Source organism: Chiloscyllium punctatum, chromosome 22 (genome assembly GCF_047496795.1).
Source record: "Chiloscyllium punctatum isolate Juve2018m chromosome 22, sChiPun1.3, whole genome shotgun sequence".
Classification (NCBI taxonomy): domain Eukaryota; kingdom Metazoa; phylum Chordata; class Chondrichthyes; order Orectolobiformes; family Hemiscylliidae; genus Chiloscyllium; species Chiloscyllium punctatum.
Window position 1 is genome coordinate 59,493,681 of NC_092760.1, and position 26,062 is coordinate 59,519,742.

The 26,062-nt window shown below is 42.1% G+C and overlaps 1 protein-coding gene across 2 annotated transcripts in view; it reads right to left on the bottom strand.

Annotated features, from left to right (window-relative positions):
• Positions 1 to 316: 316 nt before the first annotated feature.
• Positions 317 to 26,062, bottom strand: part of ric8a (RIC8 guanine nucleotide exchange factor A) — a 34,090-nt gene continuing 8,344 nt past the window's right edge. The window contains exons 3-11 of one of the 2 annotated variants that reach the window (XM_072592416.1): positions 17,441 to 17,625; positions 15,583 to 16,188; positions 13,370 to 13,464; positions 11,434 to 11,584; positions 9,168 to 9,263; positions 8,514 to 8,658; positions 6,582 to 6,726; positions 5,969 to 6,088; positions 317 to 5,071 (exon numbers count right to left, since the gene is read on the bottom strand). In XM_072592416.1, coding sequence (XP_072448517.1) covers positions 4,951 to 5,071; positions 5,969 to 6,088; positions 6,582 to 6,726; positions 8,514 to 8,658; positions 9,168 to 9,263; positions 11,434 to 11,584; positions 13,370 to 13,464; positions 15,583 to 16,188; positions 17,441 to 17,512 — 1,551 coding nt within the window. In that variant the 5' untranslated portion in view covers positions 17,513 to 17,625 and the 3' untranslated portion in view covers positions 317 to 4,950. The remainder of the gene's footprint in view (positions 5,072 to 5,968; positions 6,089 to 6,581; positions 6,727 to 8,513; positions 8,659 to 9,167; positions 9,264 to 11,433; positions 11,585 to 13,369; positions 13,465 to 15,582; positions 16,189 to 17,440; positions 17,626 to 26,062) is intronic. The other variant, XM_072592415.1, reaches the window with a different exon arrangement.

Consider the following 26,062-nt stretch of genomic DNA (forward strand, 5'->3'; position numbering starts at 1 on the left):
GTTCCTTCATCAGAATCAGGTCAAAAAAGCCCCAGATCGGAGATGGGATCTTCAAAACACCATCCCCCCCAACACACACACACACACAAAACCAAGCAAAGGAAAGGTTGAGGTGTTTTTCCTTCCGCTCCATAGAGCTGGGGTGACTGCCCCACTGTGCTTTTCTACCATCACCCATCATTCAGTTTGTGTTTTGTCAATTATCACTTTCATAAGTGATAGATGTCATTTACAAGTTTCCTAAGTTTGAGATTCAGATTCTTTAAAGAAATATCTGTCGTACATATAAGAAACAAGTGGATATCAGGGTCAGATCTCATTTCAACTTTTTTATTTATTATATTAAAAATTGATACAAGTCTCTTTATTTTCTGTGTTAAGTGGTGACAAAACAATGAACAATTCACAATATAATAGATAAAATTTTCTTGTTCTGTATGTATCACTAATTCATCAAAAATGTTCCTGGAAACAGTACCAGAGCACATTAAACTGGACAAGACTCTATCAGGGTCAGAGTTAGCTAGGGTCAGTATTTGACAGGATCAAATAGATCAGTACTAGAAAGGGTCAGGTCACTTGGAATCAGCATCAGGGCTGGGATCAGTATTGGACAGAGTCACTATCATCAGTTAGTTTGAGTCAGTCTTCGCATCAAATTCATTTCACTATCATCTAGGTCAGGGAGGATTAGATTTGGGTTTAACTTATCCAATGTTGCAATAATTTTTGTATAAAAAAGAACCTTTGTAAACTCTAAACAGTTGCTTTAAAGAAATACATAAAATATTAAGAAAATGGCTATGATCTACAGATATAGCAAATATTCGATTGCAATTATGTAGAAACCAGGAGAAATAAACTTTTGTTTGTCAAAGATGTAATTCCATTTTCTGCTAATAACACTCAGCAAGAGGAATGATGTTAAAATTGTATATTTCTTACATTCATAATAACCAACAGATTACTTAGCAGAGTGGCCAATCACCAGAACAATGCGTTGAAACAGAAAATGGGATGCTGCTTCATCTGCAGAGTATTTTCAGCTCCTGCAATATTTTGTTCCTTTTACAGATTCCACATGGCTTTTTCTTGGCTTTATCTATTGATGCTACCCTGTTAATGACCTCTATTATCTTACTAAGGCCACTGTTCTATTTAAAATCAAGTTTTTGTTGAATTTTGTTCCCCTATTTTTATTTTCAAACTTTTATTTCATATATTTCTACTTTGAACTGCACCTGCCTGCCCATCCTGAGAGCCTTCACTCACCATCACTAATCTGTATGTTTTATTTTATTTACTCATGGCATGTGGGTGGCTCTGGCCAGACCAGAATTTATTCCTCATCCCCAGTTGCCCAGAAGGCAGCTAAGAATCAACCGCATTTCTGTGGGTCTGGAGTCATGTGTAGGCCAAACCAGTTAAAGACAACAGATTTCCTTCCTTAAAGGAGATCAGTGAACCGGGTGGATTTTTCCAACAATCGACAATGTTTCATTGTCAACATTAGACCCTTAGTTTCAGATTCTTCTTCCACGTGCCTACAATCTTTTACCATCTACAGCATCACATGGTGCCATTAGCAAATTTTTAGGTATTATTTTCTTGATTCTCACGACTAGATCAACAGCAGAACAAACACAATCTTCATGGGGCACTGTCTCTCATTATCTTTCCAGCCAAGAATCTTCCTTTATTCTGACCCACTGCTTTCTGCCACATTCCTAACTATCTGATAACGTACCATCTTTCCATTCATTCCAGGTGCCAATATCCTTACCATTCATCTCTTATGGGGACCCTTATCAAATAATTTCTAAAAGTCCATATCAACCACATCCATTACAATTCTTATTCCTGTTTATTTTGTAGTCAGTTTTCATTGCCAGAGTTAGAATACAATACAGAGAGGGATACTCAAAACTCTTGTGATTAAAATTCAGTGATGTACCCTAAGTCTCTAACTAGAACAACTATTAAGTCTGAAGGTGTGTGGAGTGAGGAGCATCCTGAGGGGCTGAGGGTGCAGAGTGAATGGATGTTTGTGGAGGTGCATGGAGTGAGAGTATCAGGGCAAGACAGTGAGAGGCTTCTACTGTCTTGATGCTGGAATAAAGATGTGTCATAGAGTCCAAGAATCCTGTAATGAACAGGGATACACCATGGCTCTCAGAAATTGTCTTCCTTTGCTGTATCTCACCTTACCATCCATCAATTAGCAAACTGCCACCCATGTTCTGGGATACTGTGCGAACCTCTATCTAGCTCCTATCTGGAAAGGACAAATCTTGCTTCAACTCTCAAAGGTTTCACTTACTCTCATTAAATACCGTGATCTATACTGTGCTAACATAGAGGTTATGCAATGAACAATCCCAAAGCCATGAGTTTAAATCCCTGCATACCAATGGACATGCCGGCTATGATTTTCCAAAATTCCCTACATTCTGGAAGTCAGCAAATGCAACACCACTGCTCAGGAAAGGTTGGAGAGAAAAACCATGAACCCACAGGCCAGTTAGTTTGACATCCATCATTGGAAAAGTGCTCGAATCTATTAATGAAGTCTTAATAAACCAAGAGAAGCACTGTACGATTGGAGTCACATGGTTTTACAAAAGGCAAGTCTTCTTTGACAAAATTTATTAGAATTTTTTAAAGGGCAAAATTAGTATGGCAGATAAAGGGGAACCAGTAGATCTAGTATACTGGGATTTCCAAAAGGCATTCAATAAAGTGCCACACAAAAGGTTAATACACAAGATATGGGCTCAGTTGGATGTAGTATATTAGCCCAAATATAGGATTGGTTAATGGCAGCAAGCAAAGAGTAAGCGCAAATGGAGAATTTTTAAATTGGCAGGCTGTAACTTGTGGAATGCCGCAAGGGTCAGTGCTGGAGCCTAAGTAATTTACAGTCTGTATTAATGACAAATGAAAAGACAGAGAAATGCATCAAAAGGTTTTGCTGATGCTGAAAACTTAGGTGGTAATGAAAGCTGTGAGGAGAACACAAAGAGGTTCAAAGAAAAATAAGTAAGTTAAGTGAGCAGACAACAGATAAAATATAATGTGTTGTGAGATGATTCACTTTGGCCATAAGGACAGAAAAAAAAATTAAAAGGTGGGAAACTTCTAAATATTGATGTTCAGAGAAATGGGAGTGCACTCGTCCTAGGAACACAACAGATTGGCATGCAGCAAGCAATTAGGAAAGCAAACAGCATAATGCCGTTTCTTGCAATGGATAGAAAAATCTTGTTACAAATGAGTAGGATTTGCTGAGACCAAACCTGGAATACTCTGCAGTTTTAGTCTCCATATCTAAAGGAAGGGAATACTTGCATTGGAGGCAGGAGAGTAAAGGTTCACTAAGGGTTCTGGGATGAAAAGGTTTTCCCACCTTGAGAAGATGAGTAAATTGGATCTGTGTGTTCTGGAGTTTAGAAGAATGAGAAATTATCTCATTGAAACATATAAAATTCTAAAGGGGTCTGTCAGAGGAGATATGGAGAGGTTGTTTCCCCTAGCTAGGTTGTCCAGAACAAGCAGGCATAGTTTCAGGATAAGGGAATGATTATTTAGGATTGAGATGAGGAGAAATTTCTTCAATTGAAGGGAATTCACTACTTCAGCAGGTTGTGGATGCAACTGAAAACAGACTCTAGATTCTTGTATATTTTTCTTCCAAATTTACATAGATTTAATACAGGTTAATCAAATAATGCAAGGGCTGGATATAGTCCTTATTAACGGTTATTCAGTTGTACAGGTTGGGGATGTATTAAGAATAGAGTAACCCACCCAGACCCATTTTGCTCTGAATAAGGTTGCCCACAAATACTATGGGCAATTTAGCATGGCCAATTCACCTGACCTGCACATCTTTGGACTGAGAGAGGAAACTGGAGCAAACCCGCACTGGCACAATGTGCAAACTCCACACAGACAGTCACCCGAGGCTGGAATTGAACCTGGGACCCTGGTGCTGTGAGGCAGCAGTGCTAACCACTGAGCCACCATGCTGCCTATTTATTGCCTGTTAATTTCCTCTATTTACATGTCACAAGCGACCTGCATCACATAATGGAAAATTCAGCACAGAAGTTGGCTATTCGGTTCGTCACCTATACTCATTCTCGGTGAGTTCAGTGTTCTCCTATTTTTAAAACATTATGACAAATTATTCATTTATAAGCTAGAATAAAATGTGACAGACCAGGAACTTGGAGAAAGTTTATTCTCCTTATTAAAGGGCAGGAGGGTTGGGAGTATGGGGAAAGATGGGGTGGGAAGTAGTAAAGCAGCAGAGGTTGATGGTCTTGTCCCATTAGGAATTCGGAAAGGCAGCAGGGCTCAGACTAGACGGGAGGTTGGGAAACAGAACTAATGGCCAACATGGCTCATGCCAGACAGATGGCCAGGTGGTGCAATGTTCAGCTGTGAGGGGTTTGCACTGGATAGCTGGCTGGGTTGGCGTAACACCTACACTGGGGGCAGCAGGATTTGTTCAGAGAGCCACATTTCAGACCATCAACTGGGTTGGTACTTACACCACAGGGCCGCACTGGCAGAAGTTTCTGAGGCTAATGGTGAGGAACCCAGCAATATGTATTGTTTGCTTAACATTGATAACCTACCAATGTTTGTTCATGATCTTTAACAAAACAAAATTATAAATATTCACCATATACAGTGCATTTTTATTGCTCTGATGGAAGAGTTACCCCAAAAGTTATGAGCATTTAGATATTTTGGAGGCACCTCAGTACTTTGTCAACAAAACATGTTAAGACATCAGACCTGTCCACGATGCCCCAGATTCCTTTACTGGGACAACAGGCTACACTAAGCTACCAGTCACATATCTACCAGTGTGGAAACTAACAGTGACAAAACTCATCAAGCAATGAGTTGCCTCCACAGACATTCTCGCATTCAGCTGTTTCAGTCTGAATCAGTGTCAGAGTCCGATGTCTCTCGCACTTCCACCATATGCTGCATCATCTCGTCCAAAGGAGCTAGCTTCCCATCTGGGGTCACTCCCATTGGCTGAATTATCTGCTCCCTGTGTATTAAACAAAACAGCAAAATTGCGGTTATGAATGAACCAAAATACGTGAAGAATGAACCGGTATCTGGTCAGTCAGTGTTCTCACTTTTTACAAAATGCTCACCAGGTGTGAGCATCAGTGGAAAGGCCAGCTCCCTCAGTCCCAGTCCAGAGGAGGCTCAGGTCTCCCCTAATCTGGATAGGGCTCTCTAATGTTGTTCCATTCTAACCCAGAAAGAGTATCACTTGACATCAGAAAATCTGGGGCAAAGTGACAGTGGTAATTAAATCACTGCTCTTCCAGCCCAGAAACCTGAAACAAAGACATGAATCTTTCAACCAATTCACTCAATGGAAGTGTTGAGGGAGACCAGTGAGACATTATCACTTTGGGTCTTGGTCTGTCACATTAACGCATTGGATTAAATTCCATTTTGGCTGTTTCTAAAAAGAAAGTCTGTCTACTTGAAACATGTTAGCAAATGGAGATCATGCAATTTTATTTGGAATTTGTGTCACCTTAATATCTCACAGACCAATTTTGCTCCCACTTCTTATGTTAGGGACAGTTAAGAATCTTATGGTATTTTTCATTTTCATCTTTAAAAGATTAATAAAGTTTTATTACACAGAGAAGGAATTGCTACAACTCGGATGGGAGGAGTGTGTTGGTAATAAGGCCCCATTACTCCACAAACTGTACTAAAAATGTGAATGTTTTATTTAGTCACTAAAATGGTCAATTTGTTTCTCCTTGTTACTGGCATCCAGAACAAAAACAGGAGTTTCACCAGGTTCCTTCAATAAACTCAAAAATAACAGGCTTATTACAGACACCATGTATTCTTACAATATGTAGAAAAACTAGTCATCAGTTGTGCTACATTATCAGTACTCCACTGCTTCTCTTACCTGGACAGCTTATCAAACATGTTAAACAGTTTCATGGCCTCATATTCCTTTTGCTCGTCTGTCATTTCATCCATGGGATTCACAGCCCTCTCTTCCACTCGACCAGTTACAGGATTGATGCTACAATACACACAGATTGTGAGGGAAAAGGTGTCAGGAACTGTTCAAAATGAAGGCTTCCCCTTCCCCTCCACTGCCCCAGAATACCAGAACTTGGGGAATTCACATGTTAGAGGTGTTGTCAGTCCCAATAGCTCACTTTACAAGCTAAGGTCAGAATCCCTGACACGATAATTGATCATGGACAGAGAAAAGGTCCTTCCTCAGAACTCCACACTTCTGGCCTCTTAAGCATCTCTGATATTAAGGATTCCATTATTGAAGTCATTCTATCTAGCAATCTAGGACTATGGCTCTGGAATTTGTTCCCGACTACTAATCTCTTCCTTTAAGATGCTCCTTAAAACCTCCTTTCTTTGATCAAGCTGACCCTTCCATCTTTATATGCAATTGAGTATCCAATTCTGTCTAAACATCACCCTTCAAGAAAATTGGGATATTTTACTTCATTACGGGCACTACATTATTGCACTTTGAATGGACATTGACTCACTTGGGCTTGGCTTCTTTGTATTCTTCAGTGTCTGTGTCTTCATCCTCGGAATACATTCCCTCCAGCGTCCGACCTCCCATCAGTCCTCGAGCAGCGAGCAGACCAGCTGCATTTCCGTAGCCAGTGTACTTAACAAACCTTGCCACTAAACAAGAATATATAGAGGGGTGCAATTACAGAGCATGCTCAGGCATGAGCGGAGTCAGGAGAAGGAATTGGGATCACCTCCCTCCAGGTCCGGCCACTCTCCTATTCCAGCTCTACTTGCCCCAGAGTTGGAGAAACCTGAGCAAAGTCATGGAAACTGGTCAGTCTAACAACTCAGCACAAGTCAACGATTGACTTCAGGACCATGGCAACCTGTTCAACGAGTCACAATGTACAGCACATTCAATTATAAACCATAATGAAGCTTTTTAATCAACTTCAAACAAGGGAAATGTCTCAATTATCATTTTGGGTTAAGCTTGAGTGAAGGAGATAAAAGTAGAGGATGTTATGAGCACCCCGAAGTACATAAAACAAAAGGAAGCAATATAAAACATAGAGTCCAATTCTAAAACGGGTGCAGGAGCAGAGGGACCTGTGGATGCATGTGCACAAATCATTAGAAAGTGACAGGCCAGCTTGAAACATTGGATAATAAATCGAGGCAGAGTACAAAGGGATGGAGGTCATGGTAAACCCTTATAAAACATTGGTTAAATTGTGTCTGATTGTGAGCATTGCACTTCAGGAAGGCATGAAGGCAATAGAGAAGATGCAGGAAAATTTACAATTTCCAGGGAATTTCTGTGAATGGATGAGTCTGTGAATGAATGAGCAAAACAGGCTGTTCCCCTTAGGGAAGATTGAGAGATTTGATCGAGGTGTTCAAAATCATCAACTAGTCTAGAAATCAGAGGCACTTATTCAAGGTGAATGGCTATACAACTCAAGGTGACATAAGAAAAAAGCATCTTTTTTTTAATGCCATAAGTGATTAGGATCTGGAATGCATTGCCTGAGAGCATGATGGAGAAAAATTCAATTGTCACTTCCCAAGGGAGAAGTATTGCAGGGCTAAAGGAAAAGTCGGGGAATAGATGTGGGTGGGTGGGTTTGGAAGGGTTAGGCCCAGAATCTCATGAAGAGAAGCTTCCCCTCCCTGGCAATGTCTTCTTGGAAAATGCCCATGCAGAATCTCTTCAGAGCTGGAAGGCCATACCCAGTTACTGCTGCATGCCTGGAACCTGCACAAGGAGGCCGAGAAAGGGAAGTAACAGGTTGAAGGAGAGGTCAAGCACAGTAGCAGCAGCAGTCCATGTACATGGCCCCCTGGTTCTGTGACTGGCCTGACCCCCAAGCAGCTTGTCACCTGGAGAAGGCTGGGTGAACAGGCTGAACGCAGCTAAGGAGGAGACAACTGTGGAGTAACTGCCAGCAAGGGGAAGCTCCTCTTTGTCAGCCCCTAGCTCCCTGACTTCTGTGTCACACTTCTGGCTGAAACGTTTAGCAAAATTCCGAAGAATAGCTCTACTACCTTGTGAGTTCAACTACACTGACTGTGTCTTTACACATGCAAGCTCTTCGTGCCATCTGTTGGCGACACTTTAGAGTATGTGCAGCCAATTCTATAGTAACCTAAATCAACAAATATCTATCAAGCTCAGGACTGAAAGCTCTAATTAACCTTTAACATCCAGAGGTATTTGGGGCAGAGAGTTCCAGATTTCCAATATGTTTTGCGTGAAAAGATGCTTTGTGACATTACCTGTGAAAGGCCAGCAAGATTGTTGTAAGGCTGTTCTGGCCTCCCAGTTAGAGAGAATAGTTAATTCCCGTAAGTCTGGTCAAACACTTCATCTTCTACAACACCTCAACTGTTTAACGTTCTAGGCTCGTGGCAGCATCAGCCTAAGCGAGAACATGAGGAAAATCAGAGGGTCTTACCACTTTCCTTACACAGAACGAAGAGAAACTCAGCAGCACAGTGCTTGAGATCCGTGTCGATGTGAGTCATCAGACGAACAAGTTTGTTCCGGAGTAAGTTTCCCACTTCGGGTCGTGTTTGTACATCACGAAGTGGAGGGAGGACCTGGAGGAACCAAAGCCAGTCCCAGCTGTTAATGCTCAGAGCAAACAGAGTCACCATGCAATCAGCAACTGAGCATGAGGCAATAGCATCAGACAGCAGCAAGCACATACCATGCAAGGATCACACATGACACGGGTGTACGTGCATAGACACATGTTAGTTTAACAACAGGCGGATATCTTTCCAATGTCATAAATTGAGTCTTCATGTGAGGCAAAAGAGAAAATGCTGGAAAATCTCAGCAGGTCTGGTAGCATCTGTAAGGAGAGAAAAGGGCTGACGTTTCGAGTCTAACTGACCCTTTGTCAAAGCATCCGCAGTAATTTGCTTTTACCTTCATGTGAGGCATCTAGTTATGGAGCATTACTGAGTGACAGTGCGAGTCACAGTCAGGGTCAAGGCAGGGACTGAGCAGGATCAGAATGTGGCAGGGGCATGGCAGAGGCAAAGCGCAGCAGGGTCACAAGTCTCCCCATCATTGTCAATTTTCTGTCCAAGGGTAATCTTACCCGCATGCGGAGGAATTTCCTGGTTTCTCGGTGTGCCCGGGCACTCTCTGTTAGTAAATTGAGTGCAGGGATCAATGTTTCCCTCAGTTTGTGACCCTGTGGGGAAGAGAAATCATCAGTAGTTCAGGAAGAACTAAACTCCAGCCATGTTGTTCATATTCACAGTGAGACCCACCACAGCCAGGGTTAACCATTCCAAATCCTGATAGCAATTCATTCAGGTGAAATCTTTGCCTGAATTTATTCCATATTTAGTACAATTACATTTCACGTGTCAAAAAACGTGTCAACTCCTTATTCAAACAGCTGTCATCCCATGTCCCTGCTCTCTCTTCCTCTTTCTAGGGTTCACAAGGCAAAATTCAAAGACCAGAGCTGCAGATGCAGCTCCGGGAGGAAGCCCATCAGCTCAGAGATGACCTTTTGGTCCTTGTCTATCCCATGTGAGTCCTATTATTCTAGCTTCAGAAACCTTCTACAACTTGCTTCTCAGTCCAGCAATTCACACACACTACAGCACAGGAACAGGCCATTCAGCCCAACTGGTCCATGCTGATGGTTATCCACCACATGAGCCTTCCTCACCCGACTTCCTCCAACCTCATTAACACATCATTCTATTCCTTTCTGCCTCATGTTTATCTTGATTCCTCTTAGATGCATCCATTACAAAACCCAGAAGACAGGGCTGCATACAGTACTAATCACCAGGGCCTTTGCCTTCAGGGTCTAGCCTTGGACAGCACTGGTCCCCTCTTTCTTTCTTTCTCTCTCTCTCTGTCTCTCTCCCTCAAATGGCTGCCCAATAGCTCAAAGTGCTTACAGCAAGCAATACCAAGGGTGTTCTGCTCCAACTCAAAATTCTGGAGCTTGAGATCCGATTTTCCTGGAACAAGAGCTGGTCTCAGTGCAGCTATTTGCTTTAACAGCTGGAGTGGATGCTGGATGATGCTGGCACTTGCCTGTTTGCTCACCATTCCACGCAGGTAACAGCCCAGTAAAGGAGTCCATGGAACAAAACCAGAAATTGCTGGAGAAACTTAGCATGGTCTGGCAGCATTTGTGGAGAGAAAGCAGAGTTAACATTTAAGATCCAGAATTGTATTCTGAAGAAGGGTGACTGGACCTGAAACGTTGGCTCTGCTTCCTCTCCACAGATGTGCCAGACCTGCTGTGTTTCTCCAGCGATTTCTGTTTTATTTCAGATTTCCGCATCTACAGCTTTTGGATTTATTTAAAAAGTCTCCATAAGTTGTCTTTAAAATGTGTTCTCCCCAAGTAATGATTGAAAGGACTCCATTCTAACTTTGACGAGTGAAATCCAGGTAAGTCTTGAGAGCTTTTAAATTTCTTATTTCCTTCCTGTACAATGTTTTCTAATTTATCACAATGGCTGTAGCATTGTCCTGGTTTTATTCATGCAAGACAAATTATATCTAACTAGAGGACCTTTACCTTTGGACCACAACACTCCTCAGTCTCAGTGTCCCTGCAGTCTATATTTTCTAGCCAGGGGAAACAAAGTCTCAGTATTTACCCTGTCAAGCTCCTTCAGAATCTTTAGATGTTTCAAGGAGATATCATTCTTCCAAACACAAAAGATACAGAGAGAAAATGCTAGAGAAACTCAGCAAGTCTGGCTGTATCTGTGGAGAGAGAAACAGAGTTAACTTTTCAAGGATGATATGACTCTTCTTTGAAGACCTCCAGCATCCACAGTATTGTACATTTACCAAAAAGAGTACAGATCCAATTTACTCAGGCTCTTGTCACAGAAGAATTCTCTCATTCCAGAGACCAATCTAGTGAATCTTTGCTGTACCGGCTCCAATGAATCTATAAACTTACTTAAATATGGAGACCAGAATTACACCCAGTACTCTAGGAGTGGTCTCACTAAAGTCGAAGAGTCATAAAGATGTACAGCATGGAAACTGACCCTTCGGTCCAAGCTGTCCATGCTGACCAGATATCCCAACTCAATCTAGTCCCACCTGCCAGGACCCGGCCTATATCCCTCCAAACCCTTCCTATTCATATACCCATCCAAATACCTCTTAAACTGTCACAGACTTCCTTGCTCTTATATTCCAATCACTTCATAAAAAAGATACCATCTGCTTTTCTAATTTTTACTGTATCTGTAGATGCTCCTTGTTCCTCTGAACATCAACATTTACAAGTTTTGGGCATTTTAAAAATTACTAGAATGTTACATTTTTATTACGAATAATGTTTCAATGAATGTTTACAATCTGATGCTCACCCTATCCAATCTCTTCTCCAAGAATTCTAAGAGCAAATTGACAGCATCCATGTTCATTCCCATATATTCAACGGAGCCCAGCTGAACTCTGGGGGTGAGCAGGACATCCAAACACATCAATGGCAGATTCCCCAACAAGTTCACCGTGTGACTGTGAAAACAGGAAACTAGTGGGAGGACAGCACATTTAGCGGAAACTCATCACTCTCTCTTGCACATGTAGACCCAGCTCACACTCTCAGGCCCTATTCATTGCCAACACACAAAGATACACTTGAGTTAATGCAATCTTGCACACAATCCCCAGATCAAACTCAGCTCTCACACATAGCCTTGCATTTGCACACTGTCAACGTGTCCGATTATCTCACGGACACACAGTCATAGTCACACACTCAAGACAGAGTCACATACTCTCACAACCATAGACACATACAGTTAAACACCTCTCTCATGATAACAGCAGCTACTGAGGGTGTAACCTCTGCTGCTCCCAATCACAGCCAGTCAAAAGGCAGCAGGTTCAACAAACAGGAGGCAGATGATAGTTCCCCTCGGGTAGTTTTGGAACAGAGGGAAAAACAAAAGCAAAGGCCAGAATTTTCTTTTACACAATTAAGAATTCTGCAAAATTGTGGAAATTTCTCATCTGTGCATAGAACTCTGCAGTAGAGAAGCCACAAGGCTCATCACTGTGGGAAGAAAAAGCCATTAATTAATCCTCCTCCCCTACTGTCCTGTAAGTTCTTTCCCTTCAAATACATGTGCCTTTGCCTCTTAAGAGATCACTGGAAATCTATTTCAACTTGTTATGGAGCACATTCCAAACGTCAAGATACCTGAGAAATTATTTTGTCTTATTTTCTTTTAGTTCTTTTGGCAATTATGAAATGTGTTAGATACCAACTGTCCCACCACTGAAAACATTGTTTCCTTATTTACTTTATCAAAATTTGAATACTTGTACTAAATCTCCTCAACCATCTCTGCTCTAAGGAGATAAATTGGAGATTCTCTGGTCTCTCTACATAACTGATGCTACTTGCATGATGATTTCTATAATTACTTGCTGTAATTTCAAGAGGTTATTTTGTTCTGGTTTCTTTTGAGAGAGCGATTGAATGAGAGGTGTCGAGCCAGCTATGGAAGAGCACTTGAGTAAGCAGCTTGGGATTTTTTAAAAATGCAGCTTGAATGGGTGTGGCCAGCTCTCACTAATTAGAATTTCTAGGTTTTGGTTTTTCAGTAGCATCAGAAGCTAATAGCGAGTTGGAAGCCTCAGTGAATGTCTCATGGCTGCTACTCTCTTTGAATTTTCTGGGGTTTTTTCTCTCCTGGAAGGGAGAACTGCTTGAGAGAATCCGTGTTTGAATTTTTCTTTCTTTGCCAAGGGGTGTGCTTATGGGATTACTGTATCTATTATTCTGGAAGTTTTGAATAGTTAATTTATTCCAAAATTCCTCTTTCTCTTGCGGCATTTTAGCTACAGTGTTTAAGTAAATTGTGTTTTGCTTAAAGTCATGTAGTCTGACCAGTCACATTGCATCTGGAACAGCTACTTCATATTTGTCTTTAAAAATAAGAAAATGTTAGGGTCCAGGGTCCTTTTTAAAAATATTCTGTGGGGTTTGGTCTGGTCTATAATACTTGGGACCAACACAAATCACAGCTTTGACTTGCTCAGCTACTGCCTTAAGCTTTCCCACACTCTTACTTCCATAACAAATTCACTAAGCTTAGTTAAACCAGACCTATCGTTTTGAAACAAACAATTTGTCAATTGGATTCATGATATTTTGTTATTGTTCAGTACAGACACAAATCTAACTGATTTATAGTTTTCAACATTAGTTTACATAAAGACAAATGAGGTTTCAGGCTGGGGAGAAGGTAACAAGCAGGAAGGGTGAGTGGGACTACAAAGTACTGGCCCTACCTGTGCAGTTCCTCCGTTCGGTCTTCGCCATCAGCTTTGACCAGGAGGCAGTGACGCAGAATGGCCACAAGATGACGATAGAGAGCAGCATCTTCCTATCGATACACAGAATTATACCACAGCTAAGTATTAGCAGTTCAGATACTTCTCCAAATTTTAGATTTCTTCAATGTACATTGATGTTTGTCAAAAATCCAGTTGAGAGAGAAGGCTTGCCAGAATATGTATCAAAGGTCAAAATCTTAGAATCACTGAGTAAACAAAATGGATTCAGCGGTAAAGAAATTTTAGGTCACTGAATAAACTTATTAAGATGAACTGAATAGCTAACATCATCCATTTCTGCCTTAAATCACTGAAGAAACTGTGACTAAAGTGATAAGAATGCCGTGCTATCAGAAAGTCAGTACTAAGAGAGCCCTGCACTGCTAGAGGATCTTGACCTTAGAGTAGGCACAAAATCAAGGGCCAAAGGGGCTGTCCTGTGCTTTACTGATCTATGTCCTAAAACCGCACTTGGAGGTGGGGGAGGACTGAAAAAAAAAACGCAGCACTGTTGGAGAGACAGTAGTGATGGAGTACTGCACTGTTGGAGGAGCAGTAGTAATGGAACACTGCACTGTTGGAGAGACAGTAGTAAGGGAACACTGCACTGTTGGAGAGACAGTAGTAAGGGAACACTGCACTGTTGGAGGAGCAGTAGTAATGGAGTACTGCACTGTTGGAGGAGCAGTAGTAATGGAACACTGCACTGTTGGAGAGACAGTAGTAATGGAACACTGCACTGTTGGAGAGACAGTAGTAATGGAACACTGCACTGTTGGAGAGACAGTAGTAATGGAACACTGCACTGTTGGAGGAGCAGTAGTAAGGGAGTGTTGACTGTTGGGAGGGACAGTGTCGAGGGGGTGCTGTACTATCAGAGGATCAGGACAGCGTCGAGGAGTGCTGTACTATCAGAGGATCAGAACTGAATTAGTGCTGCACTATTGCAGTATCAGCACTGATGGAACATTATACTAGCAATTTTTTTATTACAGAAAATGTCCTGTTTTCCCACTCAGTTGGATGTAAAAGATCCTATGCATAGAAGGGAAAGGGGGAAGGGTCTTCTCGGTGATCTGGCGTACATCAGTTTTGGCAGACACTATTAACATAGAATGTTACAGCAGAAAAATAGACCGTACACCCTTAATGGTTCATGCTGGTATTTATGTCCACACATATCTCCTTTCACCTTACACCATCCCACCCAATTAACGTCATTTTATTACCTTCTCCCCAATGTTACCTCGCTTCACCTGAAATATAATCACATATAACCAATCATCTCTAAGACATTTCTGCTGAATTCCTCATTGGATTAATTTATGACTATTTTATATTAATGACCCCTAATTCTGGTGTCTCCCACAAGTGGAAACATCTTTTGTGTCAACTCTAACAAATTCATTCAAGGTTTGACAGGCCTGTCTCTATAAGATCACCCATCAGCCTTCTTTTGTCTAGAAAGAAGTATGCAACTCTGTTCAATACTTCATGATAGGTGTAATCACTTAGTCCTTATAGTATTTTTCTTTGCTTCTTCCCCAGGTTTCGCTTGATCTTGTTAGAAGATGACCAGATTTATACACAAAGTACTCCAGATGTGGTCATATCAAAGTTCAATAGAAGCTTTAATTAATTAATCAGCTTTGTAATTCGATCCCTCTCAAAATGAATCAAGGCAATTTTAAAAAAGCAAATCAGCATTTATAACCATACAGTAGTTTTTACAATTGGTGTAGTGTATCCTGGATCTGTCAGTCCTCTATCCTTTTCAGATTTTTATTCTGAGGAAAATGTAGCCTCCTTATTCTTTTTGCCAAAATATACCAGCTCATAGTTATCCATAATGAAATCATTGGATAAATTCATGGCAGTCTACAAGCCTATCAATGTATTCCTGTATTTTAACACTGTTGGTATCTTTATTTACTACATTCACATCCCCAAATTTTGAAATATTTTCCTCGATTCTAAATTCAAGTGGTTACAGTAAATGTTGAAGAAGAATTAGCCATTAGCCCAACACCGGACCCCCCCTCCACCCCATTTATAAAGCCTTGCTGGCTGGCATTAACTGAGTCACAAGTATTAGTTTTGCCCCTTATTTCAACCTCTAGAATCTTACAGAAGGGACTGATCAGAGTGAGAGAATCAGAAAGAGTCACCTCATCCACTTCTCTTTTGTTCAAGTCAAAAGTGATGTTAAAGAGGATCTTCAGAATTTCCATTGCGCAGTCAGTTTGCTGACGGGCCAGTGGCGGTCCATCAGTGGCCACCTCATATGTATCTGACCACCTGACACCCAGCGTGCTCTCCAGAGCATCTGTCAGCAGACTCACACCTCGCAGCTCGTGACCCAACTGCCTGCGGATGTCCAGCCTGAGAGCCGTGAGGAGGAACAGCAGGCGGCAATCAAAGAATTTGATATCATGCGTCAGGTTCTTCCCATTGTAAAGTTTGAGTCGCTCAGTGAGACCCAGCACCATGCAGCTTTCTGCACTTATCGCTTGTGCGGTAGGACTGTTGAACACCACATTGCAGAGGCATTTCAGAGCCTCGACTATCACATCAACATCAGGCATCCCATCCATGCGTTCTTCGCTGTAATCAATCCCAGCGTGTCTGGCCAGGGTTCGCATGGCTCCCCTGGTGGTGAATGGCCTCAGATTGTTCTTGTCCCGGGAGAGAATGCGCACTGTCCCCAAACAGGCCACCTGGCATGCTGGCTGCAAATCCCGCTCCAAAAACTTGATCACCAATTTGGCGAGTTTCTGGGAACAAAATCAAGTGGAAAAATTAATCATGGGAGGAAATGATTGACAACAGAATATATTTACATTTTGAAGCCCATGTGCAATAACATTCTCACTGAGACCATCACAAGGAAATCTGTAATGAAAGGAATCTCTGCAATAGGGGACAATCAACAGTGCCTTTATTACTTTAATACACATTACCTATATTAAAATTTCAAGAGCATCTGCCACATCTCAAAGATTCACAGAACAAGGCCAATCAGCTCATTATACTTATCCTGATACTAAATCTTATTTCTCTTTTCATGTATCCATTTATGTATTTCTCTTTCCAATCCTTAACCAATTCATATTTTTAAACGTTTCAGTCTCTGCCTCAGTATCCCATTGTGAGCACTCATTCCCTGTTCTTATGATAGGGTCAGTTAGCTCTCTAGTTTGCAGTTCGGGTGGATGCCAACATACAATTCCCATACTACTGGCAGTCACCATAAAGGACTTTCCTTCTTAATGTTTCCCCTTGTCTGAACCATGTGCACCTCAGACTAAATTACCACCAGTTATCTCTCTCTAATGAGACAGCAGGCCTATGGTTTGGTAGGACTATGGTGACTTTCACCCTCCTGTAAAGACAATTAGTCTAAATCTCCTCTTCACACTTACGATCATAATATTGCATGGAGACTGAATGACTAGAGAGTGACGTTCAGTCATAGAATCATAAAATCCCTACAGTGTGGTAGCAGGGCCATTCAGCCCATCGAATCCACATTGACCCTCTGAAGTGCATCCCACTCAAACCCAACCCTCTACCCTCTTCCTGTAACCCTGCATTTCCGATGGCTAGTCTACCTCACCTACACACTCCTGCAGCACAATGTCCCTATGCCAGCTCTTTGAAAGAGATATCCAATTAGTCCCAATCACTCTGCTCTTCCCTCATAACCCAGCAGATTTCCCCTTCAAGTATTTATCCAGCTACTCTGTTTTTTTTTATTAGGGGATGTGATTGTCAGTAGTAAGTGGGGTGTCCCATTTTTGAGGTGTTTCAGTTCATGTGATGTAGGGACATGTGTAGTGCTGTAATGTAGAGAAGGCCACTGACAGTGAAGGAACAGTGATTTGTCATTCCACGTCAGGGTGTACAAAGTTAAAAATCACAACACAGTAAAGGTTTACAGTAAACTTCTGCTATAAATTCTGTGTCATGATCTTATACTCCACAATCACCTGATGAAGGAGCAACGCTCCGAAAGCTAGTACTTACAATTAAACCTGTTGGACAATAACCTGGTGCTGTGTGATTTTTAATTTTGTACATCCAGTCCAACACCGGCATCTCCAAATCATGTCAGGATGGTGAGCGAATGGGATGTAGTTTGTGGCACTGGGGCTCCCAGGCATCTGCTGTGCTTGTCCTTCTATATGGTAGTGGTTGTGGGTGAGGAGGTGCTGTCAAAGGGAAATTGCTATAGATTATGAATATCGATGATTTATAATGAGATGCTTTGTTTGATCCGACTGTTATGGTTCCAGCACCTGACATATACTAAAAGGCAATTTAACAAGAATCCTACTGGCAACGTGTCAAGCTGTATTTCTGTTGCAGCCCAATGAGGTGAGTAACTCAGTGAAGGTAGTTGTCCAAATGCAGAGATATTGTTGCATTAATGTCCTAATTATTTACTGCTATACTTAGCAATCTATCTTCCATCAAGCAGGTTATAGCCCAGGTGGTACTGTACCTGTCATCATACAAACAGCTTATAAATAGATGGGAACTCCTGAGAGCAGGCAGAGATAAATACACGACAAACAACTCTATCTCTCCATGGACCTGTTGACAGATGTAAACAAAATCTGTTGCTGTTCCCAAAGCACACAAACAGTGGAGCAAAATTCTGGACTTTTTCTCACAAAGCTTCGTAGTTCTCCCAGCCCACTGAATTTCAGCAGCTCAAGATCGAGACTGTGTAGAATTTACCTCAGAAAAGATCAAGAATCCTTATTCATTCCCATAATAATGACGAGGGAGCTGATTAAAATGATCATGGAATTTAGGGAAATTAGAATATGGGGATTAAATTTTAAAATTTGAGTCAGGCTGTTTAGGGGTGAAGAAAGAAAGCACTAGTAGGATCCAGAGTAGCTTAGCAAGATGGATTCAAAATTGGCTTTATGGGAGGAGATAGAGTGTGCTGGCAGATGGCTGTTGTGTGACTGGAGGCCAGTGTCCAGTGGTGCACCAAAGGGTCCCTTATTGTTCCTGGTACACGTTATCAGTGTGGATGAGAAGGTTTGGAAGGGGGAAGTAATGAGAAATTTCTTTGCAGATGACACACAGATTGGCTGGGTAGTTAACAGTGAAGGAAAAGATCTTAGGTTACAGGGTAACATAAACCGATTGGTCAGATGGTCAGATCAGTGACAGTGACAGTTGGAAGTTAACCCTGAAAAGTGTAAGATGATGTACTTTGGAAGAAGTTACTACACAAGAGAGTACTCAATGAATGGCAGGACATGAGGAAGCTCAGAGGAACAGAGGGATCTTGACTTGCTTGTCGACAAATACCGAAGGTGGCAGGACAGGTAAGTCCTGGTTAAGAAAGGATGGTTAAAAAAGAGACACTTGTCCTTTATCAGTCATGGCAAAGGTTGCAAAGGTTATGTGGGAGCTGTATAACTGCTTGGTTAGATAACAGCTGGAGTGCTGTGTGCAATTCAGGTTGCATAGGAAGGATGTGACTGCATTGCCTGGGTGCAGAGGAGATTCAGAGGATGTTGCCTGGGTTGAAGCACTGTAACTATGAAGAGAGGCTGGGCAGGCTTGGGCTGTTTTCTTTACAGTAGAGAAGGCTGAGGGGCAACCTGATTGAGGTGTATATGTTTATGAGGGGCACGGACAAAGAGGATAGAAAGCAGCTGTTCCCAGGAGTTGAAGGGTCAATAACAAGAAGGCTTAATTTTAAGTGACGGGCAGGAGATTTAGAGGGGATTGAGGAAATAAAACTTCACAGAGGGTGGTAGGAACCTGGAATGCATTGTCTGATAAGGTAATAGCAATGGGAAACATCGCGACCTTTAACATGGATGAGCACTGGAAATATCATAACATTCAAGGCCAAGTGCTGGAAAGGGGGATTAGTAGAGACATGTCTGGATAGACTCGATGGGCCAAAGGGCTTCTTCTGTGCTACCACAAAGGAGGAGTGAAAATCTGGAATTTTCTGCCCAGATCAAGATTTATTTTCCCCCAAAATTGAGCAAGGACTTCAAAAAAATACACAGAAAAGGATACAGATCGTGAATTATCTAAATGATTGCATGGATTTGAGGGGACGAATGGTTTGGTCCTTGAGTAATAGGCTCAATGGATTGTACAGGCTTCTGATCTCATTAACAGTGTTAAGGAGCTGAATAACCTTCCCCTGCTCCAATGTAACAGGCTCAAGGGCTGAATAGTTTCCTCTTGTTCCTAATAACATCACATAAGTTTTTTTTTGATTCCCAGCTTAATGAGTTTTGAGAAGATTTGTAGCTCAGGTTGAGGTTCTGGATGTAGGTTTCCTTGCTGAGCTGCAAGGTTCATTTTCAGATGTTTTGTCACCACACAAGGTAACATCTTCAGTGAGCCTCCGGAGGAAGCATGGCCCACTTTCTATTTAGGTTTCCTTGATTTGGTGATGTCATTTCCTTTTATTTTTCTCTCATTGGGTGGTAAATGGGGTTCAAGTCGATGTGTTTGTGGATAGAGTTCCGGTTGGAATACCATGCTTCTAAGAATTCTCGTGGGTGTTTCTGTTTGGCTTGCCCTAGGATGGATGTGTTGTTCCAGTCAAAGTGGTGTCCTTCCTCATCCACATGTAAGGATACTACTGAGAGTGGGTCATGTCTTTTTGTGGCTAGTTGATGTTCATGTATCTTGGTGGCTAGTTTTTCTGCCTGTTTGTCCAATGTAGTGTTTTTGTAGTGTGGTGACGAAACGTCTGAAAACGAGCCTTCCAGCTCAGTGAACAAACCTACATCCAGTCCCAGCTTAATTTTCAGCTTCACTCACAGATTCAGTGCTTAAATATAACTGAGGGATAGTGGAACTGTGGAACAACACGATTAGTTGGTAGAGGGTCAATGGTGAGAGGGCAGTGCAGAAACCCAGAAGTGGAGGACACATAGGGATTTAAGGGGTAACTAAGTTTAGATCACAGCAAGTCTGGAGGAATTTCAGCATTCGTTGTGGCACTGCCCAAGCCGTAAACCAATTCAAGGAATGTGACAAGATCCTGGTGAAGTCAATGGAGCGAGGATCAATCACTCCCTTTGTAAAACTATTTTCAGCACCTTCAACCTTCCAATTACTGAAATTCCAGAACATTCATAACCACTTATATTGACAAAGCCTTGAACTGTCATGGGGCCAGCACTGAGGGGGCAACACTCAGGAAGTTCTGCACTGTTGGTTGGGCAGTCCAGATACCCCTGTGCAGTTGGACGAGCAGTACTGAAGGAACCCTGCATTGTTGAGGGGACAGTCCTGAGATAGTATGGCACAATAGGGAAATAACCTGGAGGGAGACCTATACTGTTGACGGGACAGTACTTAGAGAACTATTGTTGAGCAGATAGTACAGTTAGAGCCAAGAACTGTTAGAAGGACAGTTCTGCAGTCACACTGCACTGTTAAAAGGACAGTAGTTAGAAGGTGCTGCACTGTCCAGAGGAAAGTTCTGATGGATCCCTGCATCATGTGAATGATTCCAAGGGAACCCTGCATCGAATGAGGGATGGTTCCAATGATGCAGTGCAACATCTGAAGAACACTACTGAGAGAACCCTGCACTGTCTGAGGGACAATACAGAGGGTGCCCTGCACTGTCTGAGGGGCAGTACTGAAGGAGCCTTGCATTATCTGAAGGAAAGTTTTGGGGGAGCAGTGCACCATCCAAAGGCTATTTCTGAGGGAGATATGCACTATTGAGGAGACAATACGGTTGGAAGGATAATTCTGTAGTCAAGTTACGCTGTTAAAAGGTCAGTACTTAGAAGGTGTAACATTGTCCGAAGGACAGTTCTGAGGGAGCCCTCTACTGTCAAGGAAACAATACAGCGAGACTGCCGTGCTATTGAGGGTGGCAGTATTAAGGGAGTAATGCATCACCAGAGAGGATGACTTCCAAATTAGATGAAACACCATGATATGTCATAGAGTTATAGAGATATGTAGCATGGAAACACATCCTTCGGTCCAACTTGTCCATGTCGAGCAGATATCCTATATAAATCTAGTCCTATTTTCCAGCACTTGACCTATATCCCTTTAAACCCTTCCTATTCATATACTCATCCAGCTGCCTTTTAAATGTTGTAATCATGCCAACCATACCACTTCCTCTGGCAGCTCATTCCATACACACACCATCCTCTGCATGAAAATGTTGCCCCTTAAGTCCCTTTTATATGTCTTCCCTTTCACCTTAAACCTATGCCCTCTAGTTCTGAACTCCCCCACCTTTGGAAATGACCTTACCTATTTGACCTATCCATGCCCCTCATGATTTTATAAACCTCTATCCGTGCCCCTCATGATTTTATAAACCTCTATAAGGTCACCCTTCAGCCCCTGAAGCTCCAGCAAAAATAGCCCCAGCCTATTCAACCTCTCCCTATATCTCAAACCTTCCGACCCTGGCAACATCTTTACAAATCTTTTCTGAACCCTTTCAAGTTTCACAACATCGTTTTTAAAAGGAGGGAGACCAGAGCTGCATGCAAAAGTGACCAAACCAATGTCCTGAACAACTGCAACATGAATACAAAACTCCTATACTCAACACACTGACCAATAAAGGCAAGCAAACCAAACGCCTCCTTCACAATGCTATCTACCTGTGACTCCACTTTTGGAGCTATGAACTTGCACTGCAAGGTCTCTTTGTTCAGCAACATTCCCAAGGACCTTACCATTAAATGTAGAAGGACTGTTCTGATTTGCCTTTCCTAAATGCAGCACCTCACATTTATCTAAATCAAACTCCATCTGACACTACTCAGCCCATTGGCCCATCTGATCAAGATCCCTTTGTACTCTGAGATAACTTTCTTCATTATCAACTACACCTCCAATTTTAGTGTCATCTGCCGTGTGCCCTCTGTGCTACATAAATGCATCTTTCTTTATGTGTATGTACATTTGTTGAAAAATTAATTGGTTATTAACTCTGTTGTACACTTTACCAACAGCAGAGATTATATATTATGTTTTAAATGTACTTAATGTGAGAGAGCAGTCTTTTTTTCCTATTTGTGACATACCAGGAGAAGGCAATTATCCATTTATTCCCCATCCGATTTTCCAATCCTGATTCACTCCATTTGAGCTTATTTACTGTGAACCTGTTAAAACTGAGTGTTATCTCACTTGTCTGTTGCTATTGAAAAGCAATCGTAAAGAGATAGAGCTGCCTGATCAGTGTTACTGTGTGCAGGAAGAGGTGCTCAAAGAAAAGGTTTATTGCTAATCTGGAAGATTCATTGGAGTATTGTCGTAACCCTCAGCTCATTACAGAAACCTAAGGAACAGATTTGGTCGCTAAGAGAGAATCCACTGTTGGGCACACTTTACTGAATGAAGATTCTCCAGCAGTAAGTCTCCCAATGGACACAGGAATACCAAGGCTCTGATTCTTCAATCAGAGCCACCAGTTAACACTAGGTTTCTCATGTTCATTCCAGAGTGGATTGGGAGTTAAAGCAACATATAAAAGCTGTTTCCAAATACACAACCAGAGTTAGGTGGGCGAGCCCAGGGCCAACAGAAGGTTCTCAGCGTCAAAGGAACATTTTAGAAACTACAGAAAATTGGCTAACACATTTCTAGATTCACTGTAACCAGAAAGGGGCCAGGGGCACTCTCCTCTTATCCTGCTTTTGCTGCCCTTTAAGGTGAGTTCACTTTCAAATGAGATCACTTCCATTGTCTGTGATTTGCTGGCAGTGTGGTGTTTATTGCAAATCTATGTTTGTTTGAAACTTTGAAACAGAACATGGTAGACTCCTGGAAAAATATGTGTCCATTGTTGGTGTATCTGATCTAAGATCAATTTAACAGGTCTGGAGCACTTGTTCAATGACCAGCCAGCTACCTTATTCTCTTGAGAGTTACCTAGTCCTAAGACGATTTTATTTTACGGAGAAGCTTAGATTTAAAAGCCAGGCAGAGAGAGATTAAGGAGATGAGCAGATAAATTAGGGAACAAAAAATCAGCTGTTGCCAAGTTTGGGTTTTAAACCTCTGTGTCAGAAGGAAGCCAGGAACCGAGGAGGTGGTGCGGATATCCACTATTTTGCAGACGGAATTAGAGTAGAAGACTGAGGAAACTTTACAGACTGGAGCAAAACAGAGGAACAGAAAGTGGAATAAGGCTGTAACAAGAAGACATGCCTGTAAAACTGAGAAAGTTGGCCATAAAGAGAATGCACCAACCCTGAATGAATAAAAGCCAAGATTTGTCTAGGTCACCTTCTGCTATTCTGGCAATCACAAAGCCATTCCAGTGGAGAATCCCACCGTCCCGTGACCGAACACTTCAACACCCCCTCCCATTCTGCCAAGACATGCAGGTCCTGGGCCTCCTCCATTGCCACTCCCTAACACCCGACACCTGGAGGAAAAACGTCTCATCTTCCGCCTTGGGACCCTCCAACCCCCCGACATCAATGTGGATTTCACCAATTTCCTCATTTCCACCCCCCCCCCGCCACAAACATTATCCCAGTTCCGACCTTCCAATCCGGCACTGCCATCATGACCCCTTCCTTCCCACCTCTCCAATCTATCACCATTAGTCCCACCTCCATCCACCTACCGCACCCTCAGCTACTTTCCCCCAAGACCCACCCTGCTCCCATTTATCTCCCCACCTCCTCGGCTCACAGCCTCATTCCTGATGAAGGGCCTTTGCCTGAAATGTCTATTCTCCTGCTCTTCAGATGCTGCCTAACCTGCTGCGCTTTTCCAGCACCACACTCTCAATTCAGCCCAAACAGTTTACTCCAACTCTGTAAACACAGCCCAGTTAGTCCTATTCTCCTGTTTTATCCTTGCAAGTTTATCTCCTTTTTGTTCCCATCCAATTTCCTTTTTGAAATCAATTGCCATTTCTGCTTCCATCACCCTCACATGTTTACTTCCTAAATATTATTTGCTGCATGTCAAATTATTGCACAACAGCTCCTCCATCTCACTAACTTAATTTTGTGTCCTTGTACCATCAGTTAATGAGAGCTGCTGCTCTTTGTCTGTCTTATTTAAGCTTATTATAATTTTGCACATCTCCATCAAATCTCACAATCTCATTTGGTCCAACATAGCTAAGATCCTTCATTTCTGGAGCCATTCTGATAAATCTTTTCTGCACCCACTTAAGGATCCTCACATCCTTCCTCAAATGTGTTAACTAGAACTAGACCTAATACTGTAAATGCCACCTTTACAAAGGTTCAGTAAAATCTCTCTGTTTTTGTACTCAATATCGTTATTTATGAATCACAAGGTTCTGTATGCTTCACAAACATGTGTTTTAAAAGTCCTGCCAGTTTCAAAGATCTGTGGACATGAAACCACACTACCCTCGGCACAAACTTTTCAACTACAAAATGTATCAAATCACAATCACTAATTTAAGTTTCATTTGCCATTTGTCTGCTGATTCTATTACCTTATCTATGCCTTGTTGCTTAAATAACAGTCACATTTGCCACTCATCTATCCTTTACACTTCCCTCTTATCTGAGGAAGGTTATGGCACATCCACTTTTTCCACCCCACCTCCCTTCATAACCTAGGATACAGGCCATCTGGACCAGGCAACTTATTTACTGCTAGCATAGCTATTCTCGGCAGGACATCCTGCCTATCAATTTTCACCTGCTCAATACCTCTTCCAGCTCCACATCTATCCATATTCTGATAGCATCCTCTTCTTTAATAAACTCTGATATGAAGAATCATTATTCTAGCCTTGTCCTGTGCCTTGTAAACTCCATCACATCTCTTACATCCTCCTTGCTATTTACATACTGTAGACGATTGATGACAATTGGCATTTTGGACATGATTCAATGATACTGAAGTTATTGATAAATACTACCAATCAACCTGCATCAATGGGTCAAAGCAGACTCAGAAAGCAGTTGATGAGAAGCCCAGGTGATGGAGAATTTTGGAAACCACAAGTACAAAGTCACCTGTTGGACAGAGGGTGGATTGGCAAGATTGGAATGTTTGGGTCAGAAGTGAATTAGGGAGATTGAGGATTTGGGACAGTATTCACTTTGTGGGATTGAAAAGAGGATCAGTCGATGGAAAGAGGTTGGATTGGTGGGGAAGGTTAGATTGGTGGGGAGGGTTGGGTGAGTGAGATTTGAGGACCGTGAAGAGAATGAGTGGGCCAGTGGTATTAAGGGGTTGTAGAGCAGGGGTCATTAGGACTGAGAAATTATGGAAGATGTGGGTTAATCGGGTTGAGGGACTGGGAAAAGCATGGCTTGGTGTGGTCAAAGGACTGGGAAGAGGATGAGTCTACGAAGAGGTATTATAAATAGTGTAAGTTGGTTGATTTAGAGAGATGGTGTGTAAGTGATATTGAAGGACAGGGGAGAGCACACATTTGGTGGGGTTGAAGGATTGGGAACAGGGTGCTTTGATTGTGTTGAAGGAATAGGGAAAGTTAGGTTAGCAGGCTTGTGGAATTGGGGAGGAAATGCAATGGTAGGGTTGAGAGATTGAGGAAAGTGTGAGTCAGTCAGATTGAGGAAATTAGATGGGTGAGGATTGTTGGGAGTTGAGGGATTGGAGACAGAGTGCATCAATGGATTCAGGGATTAAGGAAGG